The 22361-nt window shown below is 50.3% G+C and overlaps 6 protein-coding genes and 1 non-coding gene across 7 annotated transcripts; 4 read left to right on the top strand and 3 right to left on the bottom strand.

Moving 5' to 3' along the window:
* Positions 1-6328: 6328 nt before the first annotated feature.
* TrAtP1_001013 (uncharacterized protein) lies at positions 6329-7944 on the bottom strand (the record flags this gene model as incomplete). The annotated part of the gene is made up of 2 exons (XM_066110823.1): positions 6329-7038; positions 7881-7944. 2 exons carry the CDS (start codon positions 7942-7944, stop codon positions 6329-6331), a joined length of 774 nt encoding a protein of 257 aa, XP_065966896.1.
* A 3469-nt stretch (positions 7945-11413) lies between these two features.
* On the bottom strand, positions 11414-13370 carry TrAtP1_001012 (uncharacterized protein). The gene has a single exon (XM_014090945.2). The coding sequence runs from the start codon at positions 13080-13082 to the stop codon at positions 12096-12098; it is 987 nt and encodes a 328-aa protein (XP_013946420.1). The 5' UTR covers positions 13083-13370; the 3' UTR covers positions 11414-12095.
* A 379-nt stretch (positions 13371-13749) lies between these two features.
* TrAtP1_001011 lies at positions 13750-13844 on the top strand. Its single transcript has one exon. It is a non-coding gene; the product is annotated as a tRNA-Ala (tRNA).
* A 685-nt stretch (positions 13845-14529) lies between these two features.
* Positions 14530-15648, top strand: TrAtP1_001010 (uncharacterized protein; the record flags this gene model as incomplete). Its single annotated transcript, XM_014090944.2, has 1 exon — positions 14530-15648. One exon carries the CDS (start codon positions 14530-14532, stop codon positions 15646-15648), a length of 1119 nt encoding a protein of 372 aa, XP_013946419.2.
* An 80-nt stretch (positions 15649-15728) lies between these two features.
* On the bottom strand, positions 15729-16081 carry TrAtP1_001009 (uncharacterized protein; the record flags this gene model as incomplete). Its single annotated transcript, XM_066110822.1, has 2 exons — positions 15729-15926; positions 15989-16081. 2 exons carry the CDS (start codon positions 16079-16081, stop codon positions 15729-15731), a joined length of 291 nt encoding a protein of 96 aa, XP_065966895.1.
* An 883-nt stretch (positions 16082-16964) lies between these two features.
* Positions 16965-17677, top strand: TrAtP1_001008 (uncharacterized protein; the record flags this gene model as incomplete). The annotated part of the gene is made up of 2 exons (XM_014091045.2): positions 16965-17130; positions 17193-17677. The coding sequence occupies 2 exons, from the start codon at positions 16965-16967 to the stop codon at positions 17675-17677; spliced, it is 651 nt and encodes a 216-aa protein (XP_013946520.2).
* Positions 17678-18038: 361 nt separating this feature from the next.
* TrAtP1_001007 (uncharacterized protein) lies at positions 18039-21920 on the top strand (the record flags this gene model as incomplete). Its single annotated transcript, XM_066110821.1, has 2 exons — positions 18039-21790; positions 21860-21920. 2 exons carry the CDS (start codon positions 18039-18041, stop codon positions 21918-21920), a joined length of 3813 nt encoding a protein of 1270 aa, XP_065966894.1.
* Between the last annotated feature and the right edge of the window lie 441 nt (positions 21921-22361).

Here is a 22361-nt window from a genome sequence, read left to right as displayed (position 1 = left end):
AGCTACCAGGGATTATTCATCACCCTGTTGAAGACTATAATGATTATCTATCAAGACTATAATGATTATCTATCGAGGTTTGGCTAGTCCTGGGCTGCTGGTGTTCTATTCTGATACTAAACAAGGGAGGTCTTGCGACTGCTTAAAGTCCTGCCAATCTTGGACATGCTGGGCTTTGCGTGATCACTGACTGCGGATTGCTCATCAATAGCGTCTTGCTTGGCATCACCGCTCAGTGCGTTCAACTACTCGGCCATTTGCAGAATGACAGCCAACTAGTAGCTCTTGACTGGACTTTTGCGTTTCTGGGCGCCTGGTTCTAGAACGGCGGCCAAGGCCCCCAAGCGGCATGGGGGAATTCATGGCGCACTAAGCGCCTTGTTACGGTGCCTACTCCGTAGATAGTGAATGCATGTGGCGTCTGTATTGATCGGAGGGTCGATCCGTTCCGGGCGAGAACGCCACAGGACTCGAGGCTATTCGTTATGAAGACCCAAGCAGCTGGACAAGTTGACGCAAGGCCTGTGGCAGAGGCAAAAATACAGCTCAGAATGTCTTGTGGTGATATTGCTAGCACTATCAGACGGCATGTATACTGCAAGTTCTCTGCGATTCAGAATCACCGATAGAATTGCGCTATTATGGGCCGATAAGATACCTGCAGAGTACTCTGGAATGCATGATTGGAGATAGTCGGCGCACGGACCAAACTTTGTTTCTAGCGCCAGGCTGATCTCCCGCCCCCAAAAAGCGACATGGATCTTCCAACCCTGCTCCTACCACTTCAAGACTGTGCCTCGTGAGAATTGCTGCTGGAAATAGTATGCCGAATATGCCCAACATGCCCTTCAAGGCCTGGCGCATCACGAGCTCAAAGGCCGTAAAAATCTCGGCAAAAGGCCTCCCAGCTCCTATAGGCGGAGCCCCAATTTGCCTAGAGACGGTGCAGATACAGTCGCAGATAAGCATCAATTTGTGTTTGTCGTCCACCCCACTGATCATCCACTTCCAGCCAGGGTGTCCAACCAACTTGCATGTTTGCCTCTGCATGGCCCTATTGCGTCTATAGGGCTTATACAGCAGTCTCGCCGACAAGGACAAAAGTCCCCTCGGATGCGGACGAGGCATAAGTCTGTACGGATGTTTGCTACCAAACGGCCAACAATCGTGGTGCAACCAACTCCTGGGCCAGGCTCGAATCAACCGCCACCCTCCAGCGCTCGGTACGGTCTTCCCGTTGGAGGCGCAGTCTTTTGTTTCACTGTAATCTCGGGTTAGCTGCACAACCGCTCACACGGAACACGTTCTTCAAAAGTTCCTTTTCCCCTCGAATGCTTTCGCCAAGCTCCTATCACTGTGTCTTGCCCTGATCCTTGTTGCCGGCTGGGGTCACACATATTCTTCACAAAACATTGAACGACAGTAAATTACCCAACTCTGTGCTATAAACCTCAAGCCATAGCGTGGAATTGATGTTTGTCTCATTGTCAGTATCTATACAACGTCGCGGCATGAGCCAAGGGATAGCTTTCTAGAAACCCCTTCTTCTATCGAGAGGAGCCATGGTCTCGGAAGAAGCTCTCTTCTCTGCCGTATACGACAGTCAAAGATGTTTACGCAACTCAGAAGCTATCGATGAGCCCTCCCTGCAATGAATAAACACATGATCAAGCAACGAGATGGCATCCCTTTCCCAGCTGTTGGTAGAAGAGGGGCCTTGCTCTGGCCAAGACGCTATGGCTCCATGAGCGCGAGTCCTTTCCAAAAGGTCCCATGGTTAAATGTGCTTGGCACTCGATATCAGTGCTTCAGTCCTTGGGATATCACACTTTAACGCTACCATCATGCTCACGAGGGAATAGAAAAACAGAGCAGCGCTTCGTTATCGTGCTCTACCTTGCATTCAACCATCACCCTTTATCATTTGCCGCATATAATGCTAATTCTAGGCACTATTGCCGCTTCAGGCAGGATGAGTTCAGCGAATACGCATAGGATGTAAAGATCAGATTGCCAATATATTTCTCCATGGCGGAGAGCTTAACGCCAATGCTGCATTGTGCGCATCCAGATTGCTCACCACCCACCATTGATGAGCTTCTTATGCAGATGAGCATTCATGATACGTCTTTGTGGGTGAGTCGAGACCCTTGGCATTCTGACCCCAGACATATCTCACACATCAACATTGCACCATCTTTCGCACATGTTGAACAAAAGATCTTTAGACCCATGTTGGATCACCTTCACACGGTGTTACTTTCCTTTCGCATCTACTGGCTTTTCCCGCCTTTGCTGCTACTTGGATAGCCACTTTATGATGTAAAGCCGGTCTAAGCGAGCATGCATTCAGTGCTTTGGCTGAGTATCTAAGAGTTGGTGGGTACACCTTGCTTTATTCCCTTGTACTTACTCTTTACGTCTATAATGGCCCGGGATTCAGCTCATCTACAGCATGGGTAGGTATGGAATTGCCCGTCAGGTGTTTGTCTGTGTGATCCTCTCTCTGCTTCAATTCCTTATGCTAATTACCAGCTACCTGTAATCAAATTGGTCATATCCAATCGCATGTAAATGTAAGGAGGCTTTTGATGGCGCATGTGCCTCTCCGCCAAAGCTACGTATCTTGAACTCTAACTCATGTCTCAAACCACAGTGGAGGCCCTATAACTGTACGACAAGAAGCCAAACCGTGCAAGGGATGAAAATGGCGCTTCTTAGCTTCTCTGTACTGTTTTTCTGCCATACATGCTGCTTCTGGCGTTCGTGTTGGATGCAACCCCTTATCAAGCTCCCCCTCCCTCTTTTCCTCATACGGCTTTCAAGTGAACTTTGGCTCGGAGAAATTGCTGAAAGCTATCTACTCTGCAGTGAGACAAGAGATATAACATTGACTGAACCCCTCTCCTATCGGATATTCTAGCCAGCTATTCATCTTTGTCAAGCCTGGAGAGTGTTTCGAACGGCCGTCCAAAGCCCGAAATACCGCAGTCATGTCTGAAGAACGTGTCAATCACGTCACCTCCACTGACACCAGCGGTGTTTTTGGTGAGAAGAACACTGTATGTGCCCCAAATATCGGTTCAGTTATGGCAACATCCTAGCCATCTATCGATACTCTTACTCAAAAGAGTATACTCACAAGACGATGATTAATATTCTACCTCCAGGTTCGAAAAGAATCCAACGAGCTGCCTCAGGTCACTGAAGAAGACAATGTCGCAGAGCGCGACCTCCACGTCACCGAAGACGACTTGCTAGAGGCCAAGGAGCTCGCAGCAACATATACTCTTGAGGAAGTGCGCGAGGTAGGTGGCTATCAAAACTCTCAACATGGTCAACGAGCCAATAGACTGATCAAATTAGCTTCTCAACACCTTTTACAAACTGCACTGGAGAGATCCCAATTTCCCCTTGGACGTTATAGAGAGGATCGAAGACTTTCTCAGTGAGTATCCATCCCTACCACAGTTGATCAACTCAATATCCCTAACTGGCCCTACTCAGCCAACGATGGCATCTTTGATCAGCCCGAGAAACACGAGCAACAAATCTCTGAAATGAAGATCCAAGCCGCCCTCATCATCACAAACTCCCCCTACGCAGAAGTCCGCAGCGTCGTCGACAACAAAGACGACCCGACAATGCCCTGCTCCACCATCCGAGCCTGGGTTCTGGGAATCTTCTTCTCCGGCGCCATCGCCTTCATCAATGGCTTCTTCGGCATCCGCCAGCCCGCCATCAGCGTCACGTCCAATGTCCCCCAGCTGCTAGCATACCCTCTGGGGAAACTGTGGGAAAAGACGCTGCCGGACGTGGGCATCACGCTCTTTGGGACCCGCCATAGCCTCAACCCGGGCCCCTTCAACAAGAAGGAACACATGCTCATTACGCTCATGGCTAGTATCGCAAAGAGCACGCCGTACACCCACTACATTGTCTGGATCCAGTTTCTGCCGCACTTCTTCAACCAGTCGTGGGCCATCAACTTTGGCTACCAGATCTTGATTGCCCTGTCAAGCAACTTTATCGGCTACAGTCTCGCTGGCATCTGCCGAAGATTCTTGGTGTACCCGTCCTATTGTGTATGGCCGCAGGCCCTCGTCACCATTGCTCTAAACAGCGCTTTCCACAGCGAGGGCAATGCACCAGCCCTAGGACCATTCGGCAAGATCTGGACAATGTCGCGGTTCAAGTTCTTCTTCTACGCCTTCACGCTCATGTTTGTCTATTTCTGGTTCCCCAATTACATCTTTGCAGCGCTTGCGACCTTTAGCTGGATGACCTGGATCGCTCCAAACAACTCCAGGTTGACTTACCTCACGGGCTCAAACAACGGCCTGGGACTCAACCCCTTTCCCACTTTTGACTGGAACGTCCTGACGTACAACGTTGACCCTCTCATGGTGCCGTTCTTCAGCACTTTCAACCTGTTCATCGGCATGTTCTTCTCCATGTTCATCGTCATCGCCGTCTACTTTACAAACACGTACAACACCGCCTACCTGCCAATCAACTCGAACAAGCCCTACGACCATTTCGGCAACCGCTACAACGTCACCGCCATCCTCGACGACCGCGGCATCATCGACAATGCAAAATACCAAGCCTACTCGCCTCCCTACCTCTCCGCCGGCAACATCATCATCTACATGTTCTTCTTCAGCGCCTACACCGCCGCCCTGACCTACGGCTTCCTCTACCACCGGCTCGAAATCGCCATGGGCTTCAAAGACCTCGTCAACAGCTTCCGCCCCTCCAAGCGGGACGAGGTCGAAAAGGGCCAGATCCTCGACGTGCACAACCGTCTGATGAAGAAGTACAGGGAAGTCCCCGAGTGGTGGTACATGATCGTCCTCGTCGTCAGCGTGGCCCTCGGCTGCGCCGCCATCGCCCACTGGCCCACGCACACCAGCCCCGGCGTCGTCTTCTACGGCATCGCCCTGTGCCTCATCTTCATGGTGCCCACGGGCATCATCTACGCCATGACGGGCATCGAAGTCTCGCTCAACGTGCTGGCCGAGTTCATCGGCGGCTCCTTTGTCGAAGGCAACGCCCTCGCCATGTGCTTCTTCAAGACGTACGGCTACGTCACCTGCTCACACGCCCTCTACTTCAGCAACGACCTCAAGCTCGCCCACTACACAAAGATCCCGCCGCGCTTCACCTTCTTCGCGCAAATGGTCCCCACGCTCGTCTCGACCTTTGTCTGCGTCGGCATCGTCACCTACCAAGTCCACCTCGAGGGCGTCTGCACAAAGGACGCGCCCTTCAAGTTCGTCTGCCCCGGCGAAAACACCTTCTTCACCGCCGCCGTGCTCTGGGGCACCGTCGGCCCCAAGAAGATCTGGGGCGTCGGCGGCCAGTACTCCGAGACGCTGCTCGGCTTCCCCCTGGGCGTCGCCGTCGTCGTCATCTTCTGGCTCCTGGGCAAGTACTTCCCCAAGAGCCGCGTGCTTCGCAGCACACACCCCGTGGTCCTTCTGTTCGGCGGCCTTCAGTGGGCTCCGTACAACTTGACTTACATGTGGCCCGCCGTGCCCGTCGCCGCGTTTTCATGGGTCTACGTTAAGAAGCGATATTTAGCTTTATGGTCAAAGGTAAGTAATGCCAAAAAAACATACTATAGATATCCCGCTTTTGCTAACATTTTCCACACATAGTACAACTTTGTGTTATCGGCCGCCTTCTCCGCCGGCATCGCCATCTCGGCCATTATCCAATTCTTCGGCCTCACCTATCACGGCATCGCCCTCGACTGGTGGGGCAACAACGTTGTCGCTCAGGGATGCGAGGCTGACGACTGCCTTCTCAAGACGCTGCCTGAAGGAAAGTTCTTTGGGCCTTCACCTGGCCATTATAATTGAATGTCGTTCCTTTTTCTAAATGCTCTCTCTCCTATTAGAGCGAATAGCTCCTCCTTTCTTTTAAGCGTTCTACATCATGGCATCTTGATATGTCCCTATATTACTACAATTCTCTTACAACGGATGATTACGTGACTTTATGGATGCAAGACGTCTATTTGTCTATAGGTAGCCAGTTGTGCAGTAAGATGAGCAATTCAAACCACATATATACATTCCGTACTCGGCCAGCAAATGTAAACGCAGCTGATGTGATTGTTAGAGATCCAATGCATAATTCAAATTAAATCACAAGGACATGAAAATGAACAAAGATTGCATGTCAAACCGATGAAATTGAACGTATCTGAAAGACTATTAAGAAATGTGCAAAAATAGAAAAAAACTCTTCCCTCAGAAACCGTTTTAGTCAAACATATAAGCGAAAGGAAAGTAAAACAACTCTCGTCCTAATTACTTCTTCATTCCAATACCCCGGATTGCGACAGGGCAATCCTCTTCCAGTGATCCCGCTCTGCCTCAAGCTTCATAATACGCTCTTCTAGCTCTTCAAATCGCTGGGCCTTGCGTTCCCGCGACTTGCGAGCAGCCAGAGTATTACGAGCTCGCTTCATGGCAACTGTGTCATGCATGTCCTCAACAACAATGGGCGGCAGGGGCTTTTCTCGTCGGCGAGGGTTGACGCCAGCAACGGAAGAGAGTCGCGCGCTGCCCGTAGGCGAGTCGGCTGACGACTTCTTCCTTCCGCTACCGCTACCACTGCCGGAAGATGATGATCGGCGCATAGGCTCTGATTCCAAAGGCGTCTGAGAAGGCGAGGCGCTTGCATTTGCAAGCTCCGTGCCGCTCACATCAGCAGGAAACAGAGGGAACCAGGGGTCGCTGGGGCCGTTATCAAATTCTGCGGTGCCAAAGTTGGGAGAAACATCATATGAATCAAAGTCGGGGCTGTCATTGTAGAGCGAAGGAGAGGTCAAGGCCGTCAAGGCTGCCGAATTCGGAGCGGACATGAAGGGCTCCTGAACAAGCAGATCTTGAGGAGACACGGTGCCAAGATTCGAGGCGGTGCTCGAGGCGCCGCTGCTGAAATCAAAGCTGGAACCAACAGCCGGAGAAGAGAAGGCCGTGGAGGCACCTCCTTCAAAGACGGTGAAGTCGTCCAAATCGACGTCTGTTGTAGGATATGAGTAAAAATGCAGATTAGATAAAATAGAACAAGAATTGTACAAACCTGCAGCGTTCATCATCTTGGCGGTTTGGATTTGGTTACCACCGTTCTGATGAAACAAAGGGACTGGTGGTCGAGTGCTGCGAGAAGACCGATTCAATGAAATGGTTGAAGATGGAGCAGAAGATGCGTAGAACTGATTCGATAAACGATTGCCGTAAGCAGGAGATTGCGATTGATGTCCAATAGCCTGAAGTATCTGGGCCACCCGTTGGTTCTGGACTGCGGGGGGAGATGTGCTTCTCGCGACGAGAGTGACAAGAGTGACGACGTTGGCTAGGTAATTGGTTGCTCCTATTATGAGACTGACGACGAGGCTGATTGTCGAACAGAACAAAGTCCTGCTGGGGATTCTCGACGGGGTTCAGGGAGAGGTGCTCGGATGGTGCCGGCAGGGCGAAAGCTGAGTTGGGAAGCCATGTTGACTGGGAATCCGTGGTGAAGACTGAAAAGTCTTGATCTGAAATGTTTGCGGTGAGAAGGGAACTCGTGCTGATGCTATTCAAAGCAGGGCTGAAGTTCAGGTCGACCAAATGGTGAGCTGAACGGGGTTGAGTGGGGAGAATGTTGTTTATGTTGGACTGAATTTTGACGGAGGGGGCTGAAACGCTCTGGAAGAGGTTTGTTTAGATCATCGTGAAGGCAGCCTGAGGCTTCTAACGTGCTTTGCTTGATGTGGTATAAAAACTTGGGGTGAAGAGAAAAAGAGAAAAAAAAAGAGGGAAAAAATTATTTGTGGCGGTTATGTATTTCTCAGGCAGCAACTTCTGCTGGCGGGTACGTACCCGGGCGGCGCGGATGGCGGTACCAGGCCAGGGCAGTGGCTCCAGGCGCAGCCCTAACATGCATTGGCGCCAGGCAGCCTGCTAGGCTGTTAGGCACCCGCTGAGCGAGACTACAGGCGCAAGTACAGGCTACAACCAGCCAAGGGCGCGCTGTGCAAGCCCCGCCGGTGACTCACACTTTTCGGCGCCAACCCGCTTCAGGCCTGGCCGGAACAGCGCCAGCCCCAGCAGGTGCCACCAGGCGTTTGGCGCCGCTTCCCCAGGCGATGGCACAGCCAGGGCTCACAGTGGAAGACGATACTGTGCGCGAGAGAGCAAGGAATAGGCCTATTTCCATGCTGCTTGTAGATATTTGTCCAGTAATATGATACAGTTGGTACATGTCCAAGAGCTTTTTCTGAGAATTGTCAAATAAAGCAACGCTGCTGCTGGCATTCAATCAATCTTCAGCAAATCTGTCAGCCAGCCAGTGCGGCCAATCAATAGACAACCTCCCGCTTTCAGTCGTCTCGACACGTCGACCCTCTCCAACCAGCCAACGAACGCCATTCGCCAGTTTCGAGCTTAAATCACATTCCACTAGCTGTTTCGCTTTTCTTTTTTTCTTTTTTTTGTTTTACACTTTTCCCAGCCTATAATCCTTGTTTCAAGTACTTTTGCACTGCTTCGTACTCCTCTCGCATGGCTTAGCAATCAACCCGTTTGCTCGGCCTTCGCCAGCCTTAGCCCCGAGTTACTGGTAACTACGCGAATCCTACGAAGCTACTGGGACCGCTAGCAGCGTCACTACTGGGTGGTGGTATTACTCGAGTTACCCCATACAGCGGCACGTTGGGTCTATCTCGTCTGCCGCCCTTCATAGGCCATTACAAACTATCGCAACATGGAAACGTGTAATCAGCAATTCTGCATCCTTGTATACACGTAGCCAGGATACCTAGACAGGTACTACATCCGTACATACCACAATAACACGTAAACCACAACGCAAGCCGCCCAACAGTTTCAGCACCCATCAGCAGCAACCAGCAACAACACTCGTATAAACCGCATACTGTAGGCACTGCTTCGATCTACTGCAATTTAACATCGACATGGGGAAAATTCCCGCGTCGAGGCGCAGACCTGTCTCATCTTACCCTCTGGATCTGGACCTGGATCAACGCGCGAATGGCAGCAACGAAAAAAGCGGCGGGTAAGATTAAATCGACCGCTTGGGGCCGTCATCAGTAAGCAACCGCCAGCGCAGCTGCAGTAGAGGAGGCTCAAGCCAGCACGAGAGCACAGTACGAACAGCTTTCTGCGTTTGCTGTCCCGCAGTGCAACCCCAAAAGACGATCAGAAGAATCCTTTGGTGCCAATGCAGCCCTTCGGACCCAAAGTATGCAGCGAGAGCACATGCCCTGCAGCCTCACCCAATAACTGGCTCACGCAAGCCTGTGACGACGACGACAACGACGAGCTCTCGAATCGAGCAGAGGCCGCGCGAGTCGTCGTCACATGGGGGAACAAGACATGCAGAAAAGGCCTCGTTTGAAATTAGTCCGTACGGATTGCGCCGTCCGCCAACTGTGCGGCACAACTGTCCTTTCCAGCTTGCCGGCTGTTATACGACGACAATACGATCAGACGCCCTCGCATTCACTAGCGGGCCTGGGTTCGCAATAGCGCATTCTTAGCAGCCAAATCGCACCAAGGCCTCGCACACAGATTGGGAAGTTGACTGCGCAGGCGCTGTCATTTTCATTTCTGTTTCTTTGTCGTTGCGGGCGCCATGAAGTCCTTCCATTGGCTCGGTGCAAGCGCCCAAGCCCGCCCAATCAAGCCAAGGGAGGAGAAGCAATAATGGCTAAACGGAACGAGGGAAATACTGCTACAGTAAACCCAGAATTCAGCGTACGGTTCTGACTTACTATAGGACGTGCAGTTGATACAGTGCGACAACTGATGTAGTAACTAACGCTCTTCAATCTCGAGCCCCATTTCTATAGGCATCAAAAGAGTTTAAAGGATATAAAGTATACATTCAGTTCACGCCGATGGCGGCACAAGTACCTATAAAATGGCAACATATATCTAGCCCATGGGATGGGTAAGCAACGAAGTTGGATATCTACCTCATTATTTGCCATCATTGACTACTAGCAAAAGGAGATGGAACAACGAAAATCTGGTGAGATTGGCGAGACAGACGCCGAGCCGCATCTTACCATTGGCCAAGACGTACACGGCGCTATCCCACGTGAAAGTCTGTCAAGTGGTCGGATTTCATGGAGGTTATCGGGGCCTCGGTTGGCCAGGGTGCTACTATAAAAACTGCCAAGAAATGCTGTAAACAGGCCGATAATAACAACTTTATTAGTATATGACTGTCTACTCGTGTAAGATGCAAGGAGAGAGGGGATGAAGTCTAGCCAGCTCGCTGAGTAATGGAAGCATCAAAATGGTCCGCTTAAACTCTACTGCGTCGATTGGAAAAGACTTGGAGATACCTGGTGATTTTGACGCCAAGCCAATCTCGGCTTAAGTACAAGTTGTGTTAAACTTCATTGTTGAGTCTATGAGGGACCCATAGTGGAGTTTGCGACAGCCGGCTGTAGGATTCTGGGTGTCTCTGTTGTTTTTTTGTACGTAGAATTGTATGTAAATGCCAAAAATATACGTGGTGCTTACTCCATAATCGATCGAGTCGATTTTGCGAGATCAGATCCCTAAGTTTGTCTTTCCTCCTATGTAATAGTATATTAAATTGAGAAATGTACCTAAAACAATACTCAATCCCCCATAGGCGAGTTCTCCAAGGAAATACGGTAGTAGCAGTGTTGTAGGCATGCGGACTGTACTGTTGCAATGTTCCTATAAAGAAAAGCTACCTTTTGCACATACTAAATACTTGAGTCTAAAAAAAAATCGCGCTCGTTACAGCGGCGAAGGCCCTTTTGGAAGGTATACTGAAATGGAATCTGTGAGCAGTTTTGCCATGTTGTCTTATAGACGCATTAGCGGGCATCAGCGTTTAGGCGTTATTCAATCTTACTTGTACACGGCAAAGAAGGAATCACATTGGGAACTTTCACAGGTAGCATCAAAAATAACTTCGTACTGTTGGTTTGACTAAAGCAGGCACTCACTACTAGTCATTCTAATGGGCAATCATCTACATTACCATTACAAGTTCGAGGATAATCTGCAAGATCCGAATTCACGAATTTTCCATTGTAAAAAAGCAGAGTGATTCCATCATAGCTTACTGAAATAGGGCGATTGTGAGATACATGTCGCACAGAAGAAAAAGAAAAGAAGGCAGAAAGTGTGTGACCTTTACTCCATCCTGGGTGATATTTTGACTACGCATGGTCTTGGATTGTCGTTGACATTTACTGATTCACTGGAAAGTCTTACAAAGCATCAATTCTCTCCAGCGAGATCCAAGATCTAGGACACGATACTACCCTGATTGATAAGTTCTTTCAGATTGGTGTTACTCTCCAGGACAGTCGGAAAATCACCGCCAGTCACCTCTCTGTGTTGCCACACAAACGACAGACATCCAAAACGGTGTCTTAGTCTAGAGGGCTAAATTGAGACGTACATAGTAAGATGTATTATATGCGAATTACCAAGTCTGCATCGGCTGATTCGAATCTTTGTCGACGGATCGTTCAAACATGTCTACACGTTCAATGCTTGGCGACTTGTTTAAACTAGGGGTCTGCGTCTCCAACAAATCCCATCAGACATCACTCTCATCAACACACACATATACATACACCAACCTAGTCTACCATACTAGATTCGGGAATAGTTGTTGTCAAGGTGCGACTTATGGACGCCTTTGACGAAACCATCAAAGTTTACTCTTTGTCCTAGTGGTATCAAGCAACGGGCTGTGACGGCTTGCAATTGAATAGCGCTCTGAACCGCATATTGCGGTAGACATGGGGTATGTTTCCCGGGATTGAGTGGCAATTAGGCGGATTCGAAGCTTTGGGTAGCGTTGAGGAGTATGGGCCGGCAATACTCTGGCGCTTGAATAAAAGCAACCGGATAGAACTGCAATATAACGCCACGTGTGAGCCCATCAAGACCAAGATGTACAAAGCTTTGCCCCTGGTGAAGATATAAAGAGTAGTATTTATCCATGTGCAGGCCGTGCTTCGTACGCCGTACAGACTTGGTCCTCCGATCAATAATAGGCAGACTTTCTTGCTCGTCTCATAGCCCATCCAGAAAGCTGTCTGCCTGGCGCTTCGCCCGTCGGTCGCCCATGTCCTTCCGGCGCTGCTCGATTTCCCGCCGCCTCGCCGCCCGCTGTTCTTCGCGCTGCTGGCGCTGCCCCTCGGTCTTGCGCCTCTCCTCTTCGAGCGACTCCATCTCCTTGGTCCGCGTCTCTTCGTCCCTGCTAAACTTGTAGAAGCCGACGCCCTTGGTCCGGATCTCGTGGTCCGCGTCGTAGTGCTTCATCTCCGGCGGCGTCTCGCTCCTGTCCCGCTTGCGCGCCAGCTCCTCCATCTTGCCCGCATCGTCCGGCGCAAACGCCATCGCTTGGATCGCGTCCCCGTAAATGAGGTTGCTGGGGGCGCTGGGCCGCGCTGACATGCGCTCCAGCTCCTCCGCGCCCAACAGCCCTCGCCGTATGCGGCGTTCCATCTTGTCTATGTCCGCCTTGGTTCCTTTTCGCGTGCGTCCAAACTCGTCCTCATACTCGACGATTCGTTCGCCATCGCTCCCGTTCCCATCATCATCATCAGAGCTGGTCTCGTAGTCATCTTTACCTTCTACATTTTCGGCCCATTTGCGGTCAAAGTCCACCAGCGGCGCCGCTTCCTTGTCTTTTGGTACGTAATCGCCACGCTTCATCGCAGCGTAGAGCCGTGCCTTGCTCTCCATCTTGCGTTTTGCCCACTCGCGTTCTCGCGTCTCTTCTTCCGTCCCGGTTACTTCTTTGAGCACCAGCTTTTCTGATTTGGCATCTCTTTCTTTGACATCAGCCTTTTTTGACTTGCCAGCAGCGCGAAAGATGTCATCCTTGGACTGCTTGGATGGCCTCGGGCGTCCAGAAGCTGCTGATGCCGATCCCTGGGGAGCAGTATTAGACATGAGTGATGTGAGCTGGGCAGTGAAATCCAATGACGATGATAGTGTCTCTCGTTTGGCTCGTTTCTGTGGCCTTTGGCCGTAAAGATTTGGATCCTGGGGCATCGCGATATATGTCCGTCTTTCTTCTTCTCTGATGCGGTTGAGGTTATCTGTTTGCACCTCCAAATGTCGCGTTCAAGTTTCAAAATTGAGTTTCCCTTTTCAAAATAAGCGTTGAGTAGCACAGAAAACCTTTTATAGAGCTTTGACAGTGATCAAGCCTCAAATAGTGCGTTGGTGGAATCTCAAAGGTGAAATATCGTCATGATGCCGCTGGAAGGTGAACGTCACTGGAGAAACGAAAATGATCACTGTGATGACTAAGCATCGCAAGTAAGCCATTCGCGAGTATACATCTAGGACGACGCAAATGGCAGTTTAGATGAAGATGGAAGGGAGGAGGGGAATTTAGTGCCTTAGAAATATAGTTTACAGGAGTGAATTAATAATAAAAATACAGTCGTAACATAGCATATAGCACCGTTTCAAAAACCGATAGCCGTCCCTTGTCTTATGGCGCGAGTGCGTTCAAGACAGAGCGCTCACCACTATTAACCAAGGACATTAGTAGTAGTGCATTCAGATGGAGTGAGCTCCTCATCTTCAAGAGGCTCGTCAAAAGATCGCGGCTGGGAATCATAACGTTCTGCAGAATCCAAGGCTTACCTTTGGAGAGCTGTCTCCTCCGAAAGCTTATGAGTAACCTGCCTTTAGCGCGTTCCGACGATTCGGGGAATTGGTGTAGGGGTATCGCGTTTGCTTTGCATTTGTTCAGTCTGAGTGCAAGTATGTAAAAGGTCAGGGGTTCAAATCCCCTATTCTCCAGTCTTTTTATTCTTTTTGCATACTGGATGGCATCTTTATCTCAGAAACCTCTCTTTTTCCCCTCTCTGTAGGGTAGGCTGCCATTATCTATTTTCCAGCAGCAATATCTTGATGCAATATAGCTGGCCTGGTTTATTACATAGTAGATGTAATAGTGTCTCTAGTGTTTACTTGGGAGGGCAACAAATATATCATGGTCAGGAATGTAGAAAATCTGCTCATCGTTCAATTTATACTGAGATGTGGAAGCAACATTCGCTCTGGGCCGCTCGGCTGTTCGTATGTCTAGTAGTTCCTTCAGAATTAAGAGCTAGGTAGATGGCACGTAGTAACTACTACGCGAGTATAAGCGGTATCTCTTTAAATAAACCTGCCGCGAAGGAGAAAGCTCATTGATAAATCACAACAGTGGTTATAAATCTTTGTCCACCATCTACTGATATGCTCTGCCTTACAAAAATAAAGCAGCAAGATGCAGATCATCAGCCAAGACTGTCAAGCTTTGGCGCAGCTGCTAACTCTCTGGACCCCACCACCATCACACCACCCCGCTATCGGTCTCGAAACCCGTCATCCTTCATTTCGAGCTGTGCCTGTTTTTCGCGCTATCTGTACACATACAAGACAAAATGGCCACAGTCAATCAGGTCTATATCGCCATTATTGGTAGGTGCTGTTGTGCTCCATGACTCTCCCAAAGCGCCATCTACAGTTGGTCCAATTAACTCGTCATTATCAATTAGGCGCCGGTGGTGTCGGCAAATGCTTCCTCTCGCAGTTGCAAGCGCTTGCTGCTCGAAAACCATCCCCCAAGCTGAGCCTCTGCTACATCTCGACTAGCCGAAAAGCTCTCTATAATGTCGACTACTCTCCCGTCAGCCTGGACGGTGTTTCCGAAAGCCTCGCTTCATCTACCCAAGCTCCTCCTCCGTTGACGCAAGTGATTGACTATCTGGCTGCCGCTCCAGCCAAAGTGGTCTTGGTCGACAACACCAGTTCCCAGGATGTCGCCGATGCCTACCCTCTGGCTTTGAGCCGAGGCCTCAGCATCGTGACACCGAATAAGAAGGCCTTTTCTGGCTCCTACAAGCTCTGGCAGGACATCTTCACGGCCGCGGCAACATCTGGAGCCAAGGTCTACCACGAGTCTTCGGTAGGTGCTGGTCTGCCAGTCATCTCCACGCTAAAGGATCTGGTCGAGACCGGAGACAAGGTCACCAAGATCGAGGGCGTCTTCAGCGGAACCATGTCGTTCCTCTTCAACTCCTTTGCGCCGACCGAGGGTCAGGGCGGCAAGTGGTCCGAGGAGGTGAAGAAGGCAAAGGCCCTTGGCTATACCGAGCCAGATCCAAGAGATGATCTGAACGGCCTTGACGTTGCGCGCAAGTTGACCATTTTGGCTCGCCTAGCAGGCGTGCCCGTCGAATCGCCGACATCATTCCCTACCCAGAGCCTTATTCCCAAGGAACTTGAGTCCTGCGCCACCGGCGATGAATTCCTTGAAAAGCTGCCGGCTTTTGATCAGCAAATGGAAGACATCAAGGCTGCTGCCGAGAAGGCTGGAAAAGTTGTCCGATTTGTCGGCAGCATCGATGCGGCCACGCAGCAAGTCAAGGTTGGACTGGAGCAGTTCGATCGTTCGCACCCAATTGCCTCCCTTAAAGGCAGCGACAACATCATCAGCTTCTACACTGAGCGATACGGCAGCAATCCTCTGATCATCCAAGGCGCGGGAGCCGGCGGAGACGTGACGGCAATGGGTGTGACGGGAGACCTGATCAAGGTGCTTTCGCAAATCGTTTAGAACCAGGCTCGAAAACAAATAGATGCTTTGATATATATGCGATGAATCGTAAAAGTTGAATCAATCAAAACCAGGGTCGTTTATCTGCGTCTCGCTCGCTGATCGTGATGCTCGGGGCTTATTGCTGAAGTCTTTGTAGATGTCGTGCCGGCTGTGGCGGGGGTCTGCGCGTTTTGCGGCTGGATTGAATGGTTGCTATATGTTCTCCAAACCCATAACAAGATATCGTAGACGACAAAGAGAGCAAATGGCAAACTGAAAAAGAGACCTAAAACCAGCTGTTCTCGAGGGTCAGATACAGGCGCAAGTGGAAAAGGGAGGGATGTAGGCCGTTACTTACACTAATCCAGGAGATGGCATTGACCAGAAAAGCAGAGCCAGGAAACGACAGGTATGCCAGCGGGCCAGAGGCGTCCCAAAACAGTACAGACATGATGCAGAGCTATAGATGAAGATTTTGCGATGGCGGACATTAAAGAGAGGCTTCGATTGTTCGGCAGAGACAGCAAAAAGAAAAGAGGATGACGCTCAGGAGCTGTCAGGCTTTTTTAGGCCAGCTCTTGCGATGCGCAGGGGCTGGCTGAGATTAAGGTTGTACTCGGTACTTTATGCCTCGGCCCTTATCTGGTGCTGTTCTGCAGCATTCCGACTGATCTCGCCATTGCATCTCGCCACTCCGGAAATCGATTACCTCAGATTATCGTGCCGGTGAGCTGACATTCTACTTTGTCGGCTTGTAGCGCTCATATTGCCCGGACTGCGAAAAGAGCATCCATGAAAGACGGCTCAATTACTGTGTACACGTACCAAAAGATTTCACCGTAACAGCAGCAGCCATCTACTACTACTAGTCACTAGTACCTGAGAAGGGCGTGTTGCTTAGATTCCATTTCAATTAGCAGCAATTTAGGGCGACGCTGCCGCTAAACCTGGTGTAACTTTCTGCCACGGAACGCCGACCTTGAATAGCTTCACCGCTTTCCTTTTCTGCTTTCACCAAACTTAACTTTCACCAGCCGCCAGTTTGGAGATCCCATCTCATCACTTCAGTTTGGTATATCTCACAACTCACCACAAGCTGTTGTGAAACAGGCTGGATTCTCAAAAATGGGTAGCCAATCAAATAAGAAAGAGAGGCGAGACAGGTTTCGCGAAAAAAGAGGTCAAGATGGCGTTGTCCTGTTGCCCAGAAAAAAAGCTTTATCGCCAGAGAGCACATGCAAACCCTTTCTCAGACCACCTATTAGAGTAGTGAGTCTACCTCTGCCGTATTGATTTCGTTTCTAACTCATTGCAGCCCGATTTCTCCCGAGCACATGGACTGGTCATCATATTATCCTGCTTATGTAGACGAGGAAGCGCCGAAAGAGGATTCTATGCCTCCAAGGATGAAGCAGGATGTTGAGATTGTCGACATAGGATGTGGCTTTGGAGGCCTGCTCGTCGGCCTTGCTCCTATTTTTCCAGAAAAGCTCATTCTTGGTGAGTTTGCCCTCTTGCTCTCGTTTGTTTGTCTGGAAGAACTGCTACTGACATCTTTACAGGCTTAGAGATCCGCACTACAGTAACACAGTTTGTCCAGGAAAAGATATGGGCTCTGCGGGCACAAAGCTCCGGGGCACTTTACCAGAACGCAGCTTGCATCCGTGCAAATACCATGAAGTTTCTGCCCAACTTTTTCAAGAAGAGCCAGCTGAGCAAAATCTTTATATGCTTCCCCGATCCACACTTCAAGACAAAAAAGCACAAGGCGCGAATTGTCTCAGTAACTCTCAATTCTGAGTACGCTTACGCACTGCGCCCCGGCGGCATTGTCTACACAATCACTGATGTCGAGGCTCTACACGAGTGGATGGTGGAACATCTCAACGCTCACCCTTCGTTCGAGCGGGTTAGCAAGGAGGAGGAAGAGAATGATGAGTGCGTCAAGATTATGCTGAATGAAACGGAGGAGGGCAAGAAAGTGGAGCGAAACAAGGGACAGAAGTTCGTAGCCTTGTTCCGCCGCATTGAAGATCCTCCGTGGTGATTGGATGCGTTGAAGCAAGACGGATAGACGAACGAATACCCCTTGGAAGCTCTCGGCCTAAGACGTGGGAAAAGGCGGGATTGTAAGTGTCCTGACGTACTTCTAGGTAGCAAGAGCAGATGCAGTTACTCATGATATCACGGGTTCTATGCACCTGCGTGGAGCTCCACCCCATTGTATAAAGATCATGCAGGCCACTCTCTCGCCAACAAATCAAATGTGAATTGCACATCAGATCAATGTCAGCTCATGTACAGCATCATGCGCTCAGATCGAGTTCCAAGGCCTGCAAGCTAAGGTACAGCCATGCATGCATGCAGAGGGCCGTTGTTGTATGGAGTGCTTGCAGCGGCGCTACGTAATGGTGGGCTCGCCGCCGCTAATCGATAACGGTGGCTCTGTAACCACGCTTGCTTGGAGCGTCGCAATCGCAAGCTACTGCTGCTACTACGACGCTATATGTGCTACTGTGCCCTCGCTCACCGTGTCTTTCAACAATGATGCCCAGCAGGCGACTATGGCCCTGAAGCGAAGAGATGCAGTGCTTGCTGGAGTGGCCTACTTCGTTGCCTGGGGCTATGCCGTGAGCTGCTTCTCGACGCTGCGCTGGGTTGGCTATGCCTTCGTGGGCGGTATCGTCATCACTGTCGTCTCACTCATCGCCGCTCTGGTCTTGGCCACGCAGAACCCTCACGATGGCGATCGAAAGGCGCTGCCGACGAGAGTGGCATTTCTCAGCTCGCGGAGATGGCGCACCGAGGCGGAAGCACTGCGGAAACGACAGGTCTACAACAAGGAGCCCTTTGACGCCAGCGCCCCCCAAGCATCTCAAGCTCTCGATGAGCTTCTCAACCTGATTCTCCGCGATTTCGTACGCTCGTGGTATTCTCACATCAGCAGTAATCCGACATTCGAAAACGAGGTGGACAAGGCCATCCGACAAGCACTCCTAAGCCTGGTTGATTCACTCCGCAACAAAGACTTTGCTGACCTCGTTACGAGCCGTTTCGTGCCCATGTTGACTGCTCATTTTCATGATTTTTACGAAGCCGAGAAATCAGTGCGAGGAAGAAAGCTAAACCGCTCTGTTACGGAGTCTGAAGAGCTGGACCTTGCAATTGCGTCCAAATTCAGGGACGGCCGACTACACCCAGCTGCTTCCTTGTCTTTTCCCGACACCAAGATGGTTCAACAAGATTATTTACGATCATTAGTGGGACGGCTTTTGACCAAGATTCTTCCCAAAAAGATGCTGTCTAGTCGAGCCGTTTCCATCATCGTGAGAGAGATTGTAGGATGCGCAGTCTTGTTTCCCGTCGTTCAGCTACTCGGCGATCCTGATACGTGGAATCAGCTGATAGAGAACTTTGGTCGCTCAACGCTTCAAGATAGGTCCACTGTTCGCAAGCTCAGAGCCGCCCTGGATCAGCATGCCTCTCCTACGCCAAGATCTAGTAAGCTAACCATGGCGCCGCGGCTGGCCCCGGCAGATAATGAGCGCAAGTTCGAAAAGTTCATTCGGGCCATCCGCAGGGTCAATAACTTGTCTGACGCACGGCGATTCCGCAGCGAAGTTGCCAGCCAGCTCAAACGTGATTCTTTGCAGGAGAACCAGGATCCAGTCTATCTGCGTCGATTGGAAATGGGAAAGCGGCTTCTCGAAGAGAGGGTACACCACCTGGCTGCGGGAGGGAACCGTCATTCGCCTCTGCCAACCGCCCCTGCACCACCCAGCTCTACTTCGAAGCTGGAGAATGCATCCCTCGTAGAGCTGTTGCGAGATCCGGCAGGTTTATCATATTTTATGGAATACATGGACCGCCAGCGTTTGATGCCTTTGGTTCAGTTCTGGTTAGTTGTTGATGGTTTTCGAAACCCCTTGGAGGATGACGGCCAGGACGATGAACTTCCGTCTACATTGCCTATGTGGACAGACTCGGACCGCCTCGACTTGTTACAGATTCATCAATCATACCTATCCAAGCCGGAACTCGACGTACCGGACGGGTCCAAAAAGGCTGTCAAGGAGTTTCTTCAGGCGGGAATATCTGCTACGCCTGCTCAATATTTCAAAGCCAGAAGAGCAATCTTGAAAGCTCAAAGTGGGGTATTGGAGACTATGAGCTCTCGGTATTTTGATGGATTCAGAAAATCGGATCTGTATTACAAGTGCGTTGCATCACAAGAGATGTCCCGTGCCACTGTGCAGCCTCCGCCGCCATCCCACCAAGGTCCTTCCATGTCAAGCCGGACCCAGTCATATCAGTCTATTAAAACAAAGCCCATGGCGCGATTTGCTCCATTGGCTGCCGGGCCATCTAGGCGACTTTCTGGTTCGATTTCTGATCTCCGATCTGCGAATACTAATGGTAACGGCTCGGATCCATTGACCTCTCCACGGAGGTCACTCGACGATGGCCGGACGACGAACCCCCTCTTTGACGACGATGACTTGGATATTGGAATGATGGACTCGGTACAGAGCTTGGATCAGGACTTGTCACGGCAGCAAACACCTGACAAGCAAGTTGTGCAGGCTGTTGAGCAGGCTTTGACAAATATTTTGGAAGACGACAGACCGCAGACTGCTGAAGATCTGCGAGCCTCGTTGTTTGATAATGAAGATAACATGTCGAGCTTGTTTTCTAATGATGTTGACTCTAATCGAGGTTCATTTGACGCTGGGAAGCCTCCGCTGCCGGCAAAAGAGGCTGGTAAGCCCACTCTGTCGTCACTGGGGCTTGTCAGTGCCGCATCTCGAATCGGCGTATTCGTAGACGATGACCTTTTTGGAGACGATCATAAATATTTGTCAGATGATGGCGGCGATGTGGACGAGGAAGCGCAGTCGGATGAAGAAGATGAAATCCACGAAGCCGCCCCGGGAGATTTGGGGCTGGCAGAAGCCATCACAGCGCTGACAAACGATATCGATCGCTTAGTAGCGCAAGATGCAGTTATAGACTCTTTGACAAAGAAGGCAGAGCTCACCAACAACGCAGCAGAGCTGCGGATTCTGAAAAAATCCAGGACAAGCCTACAGAGAGAGATTAGGCGCAAGGAGCTCCAGCGACAGCAGTACGTGATACAGGAAAGCGACAATAGTCTCTACGGACGGTCTGAGATCAAGATCAAGTCCATCCAAGTGGGGCGAGAAGATGATGGTCGAGAATTTGCTTTGTACGTCATCGAGGTTCATCGGGATGCAGGCGAGCAGATGCCGGCGTCGTCCTGGGCCATGATGAGAAGATATAGTGAATTCCACGAGCTACACCAGAAGCTGCGGTCAAGGTATCCTTCAGTACGACACTTGGATTTTCCCAGACGCCGCGTCGTGATGAAGTTCCAGAGCGATTTTCTTCGTAAAAGGCGGACAGCCTTGGAGAAATACCTACGTGAGCTCCTACTTCTACCTGAGGTGTGTCGCAGTCGCGAACTACGAGCTTTTCTATCGCAAAGTGCTATAACGTCTGGCGAGGACGCGATGGACCGAGAGAACAAGAAGGATATGATGACTCGCTTGTATGATTCGGTCACTGATGGCATGGAAGACATCCTGGGCAATATCCCAGTACTACCTCAGCTGTCGGTTGCGGGGCAGAACATCATTTCGGCGGCAACGAACCAGCTCAATACGATGCCGCTCAACGTTAGTGAAGAAAATTTCCCTGCTGCAGAGGCAGAGGCAGAGCTAGATGCGTTTGAGAACAAGGAGCTGGAGCCGTTCATCAAGCCTATTTGCGATATATTTCTCGAAGTCTTTGAGCTCAACAAAGGGAACAACTGGCTGCGAGGGAGAGCAGTTGTGGTGGTATTACAGCAATTACTTGGCGGGACAATCGAAAAGAGGGTACGTGAAAACATCAAAATGGCAGTACAGGAGGAATCGCTCCTACGATATATGGGCATGCTGCGAAGCGCACTATGGCCAGAGGGAGAGCAGCCTCGGGATCGAAAACCACGCACCACGGCAGAAAAGAAGAAGACACGAACAGAAGCCAGCCTGATGCTGGCGACCCTGGTACCGGACCTAGCGGGAAATGTTGTAGGACGGGTCAATGCTCAGGCGGCAAGCCGACGCCTCTTTGCAACGTTTAATAACTCTAGGCTCAAGTAGGACCCCCCTTTTTTGTTTCTGTTTCCGTACTTGTAGGACTATGATGCTAACTGATATATGTGCAGCTCTCACTTGGTATTTACAATACTCGACGAGGTTGTGTCAGTCATGTTTGATGAGACTTGAAGCGTTCTCTTGGCATCCATTGCGTGCGTTGATCCAATATATTTATCTCTGACATTTCGGCATGGCGTGGGCGTAACTTATTTGATCATTCCAATCCTTTTCCCTGCATTATCTACCCTCGGTATCTCTTCCTGTTTTTGACTTTTCAAGCATGCCGCGCTATGTTAAAAGATGAGGAATGTTATTTTTAGTGGTTTCGTTACGTGTGAAAATTTACTTTTTGAAGCACACTTGCAAGAAAGAGCAAGCGAATATAAACCAAATTCAATTATTTGCTCATCCAGAAACAAGCTGAGTAGTATATATTCCCATGTGCCCTCACAATCTCAGTTGCCTGCTACCTTTATCTTATCATAACTCATATCGCCACACCGAGCCGGTTCAAAGGCGATTGGCTCGATGATGAGCAGATGCATGCAATTGGAGTGGCAATCATCTACC

The sequence above is a fragment of the Trichoderma atroviride genome, chromosome 1, assembly GCF_020647795.1.
Source record: "Trichoderma atroviride chromosome 1, complete sequence".
Classification (NCBI taxonomy): domain Eukaryota; kingdom Fungi; phylum Ascomycota; class Sordariomycetes; order Hypocreales; family Hypocreaceae; genus Trichoderma; species Trichoderma atroviride.
The sequence above is the reverse complement of the archived record's forward strand: the minus strand, read 5'-3'. Positions and strand labels throughout refer to the sequence as shown.

What these genes read in the sequence shown, in the direction of transcription:
- TrAtP1_001012 (XM_014090945.2), bottom strand. Translation starts at nt 13,082, where the DNA reads ATGCCCCAGGATCCAAATCTTTACGGCCAAAGGCCACAGAAACGAGCC.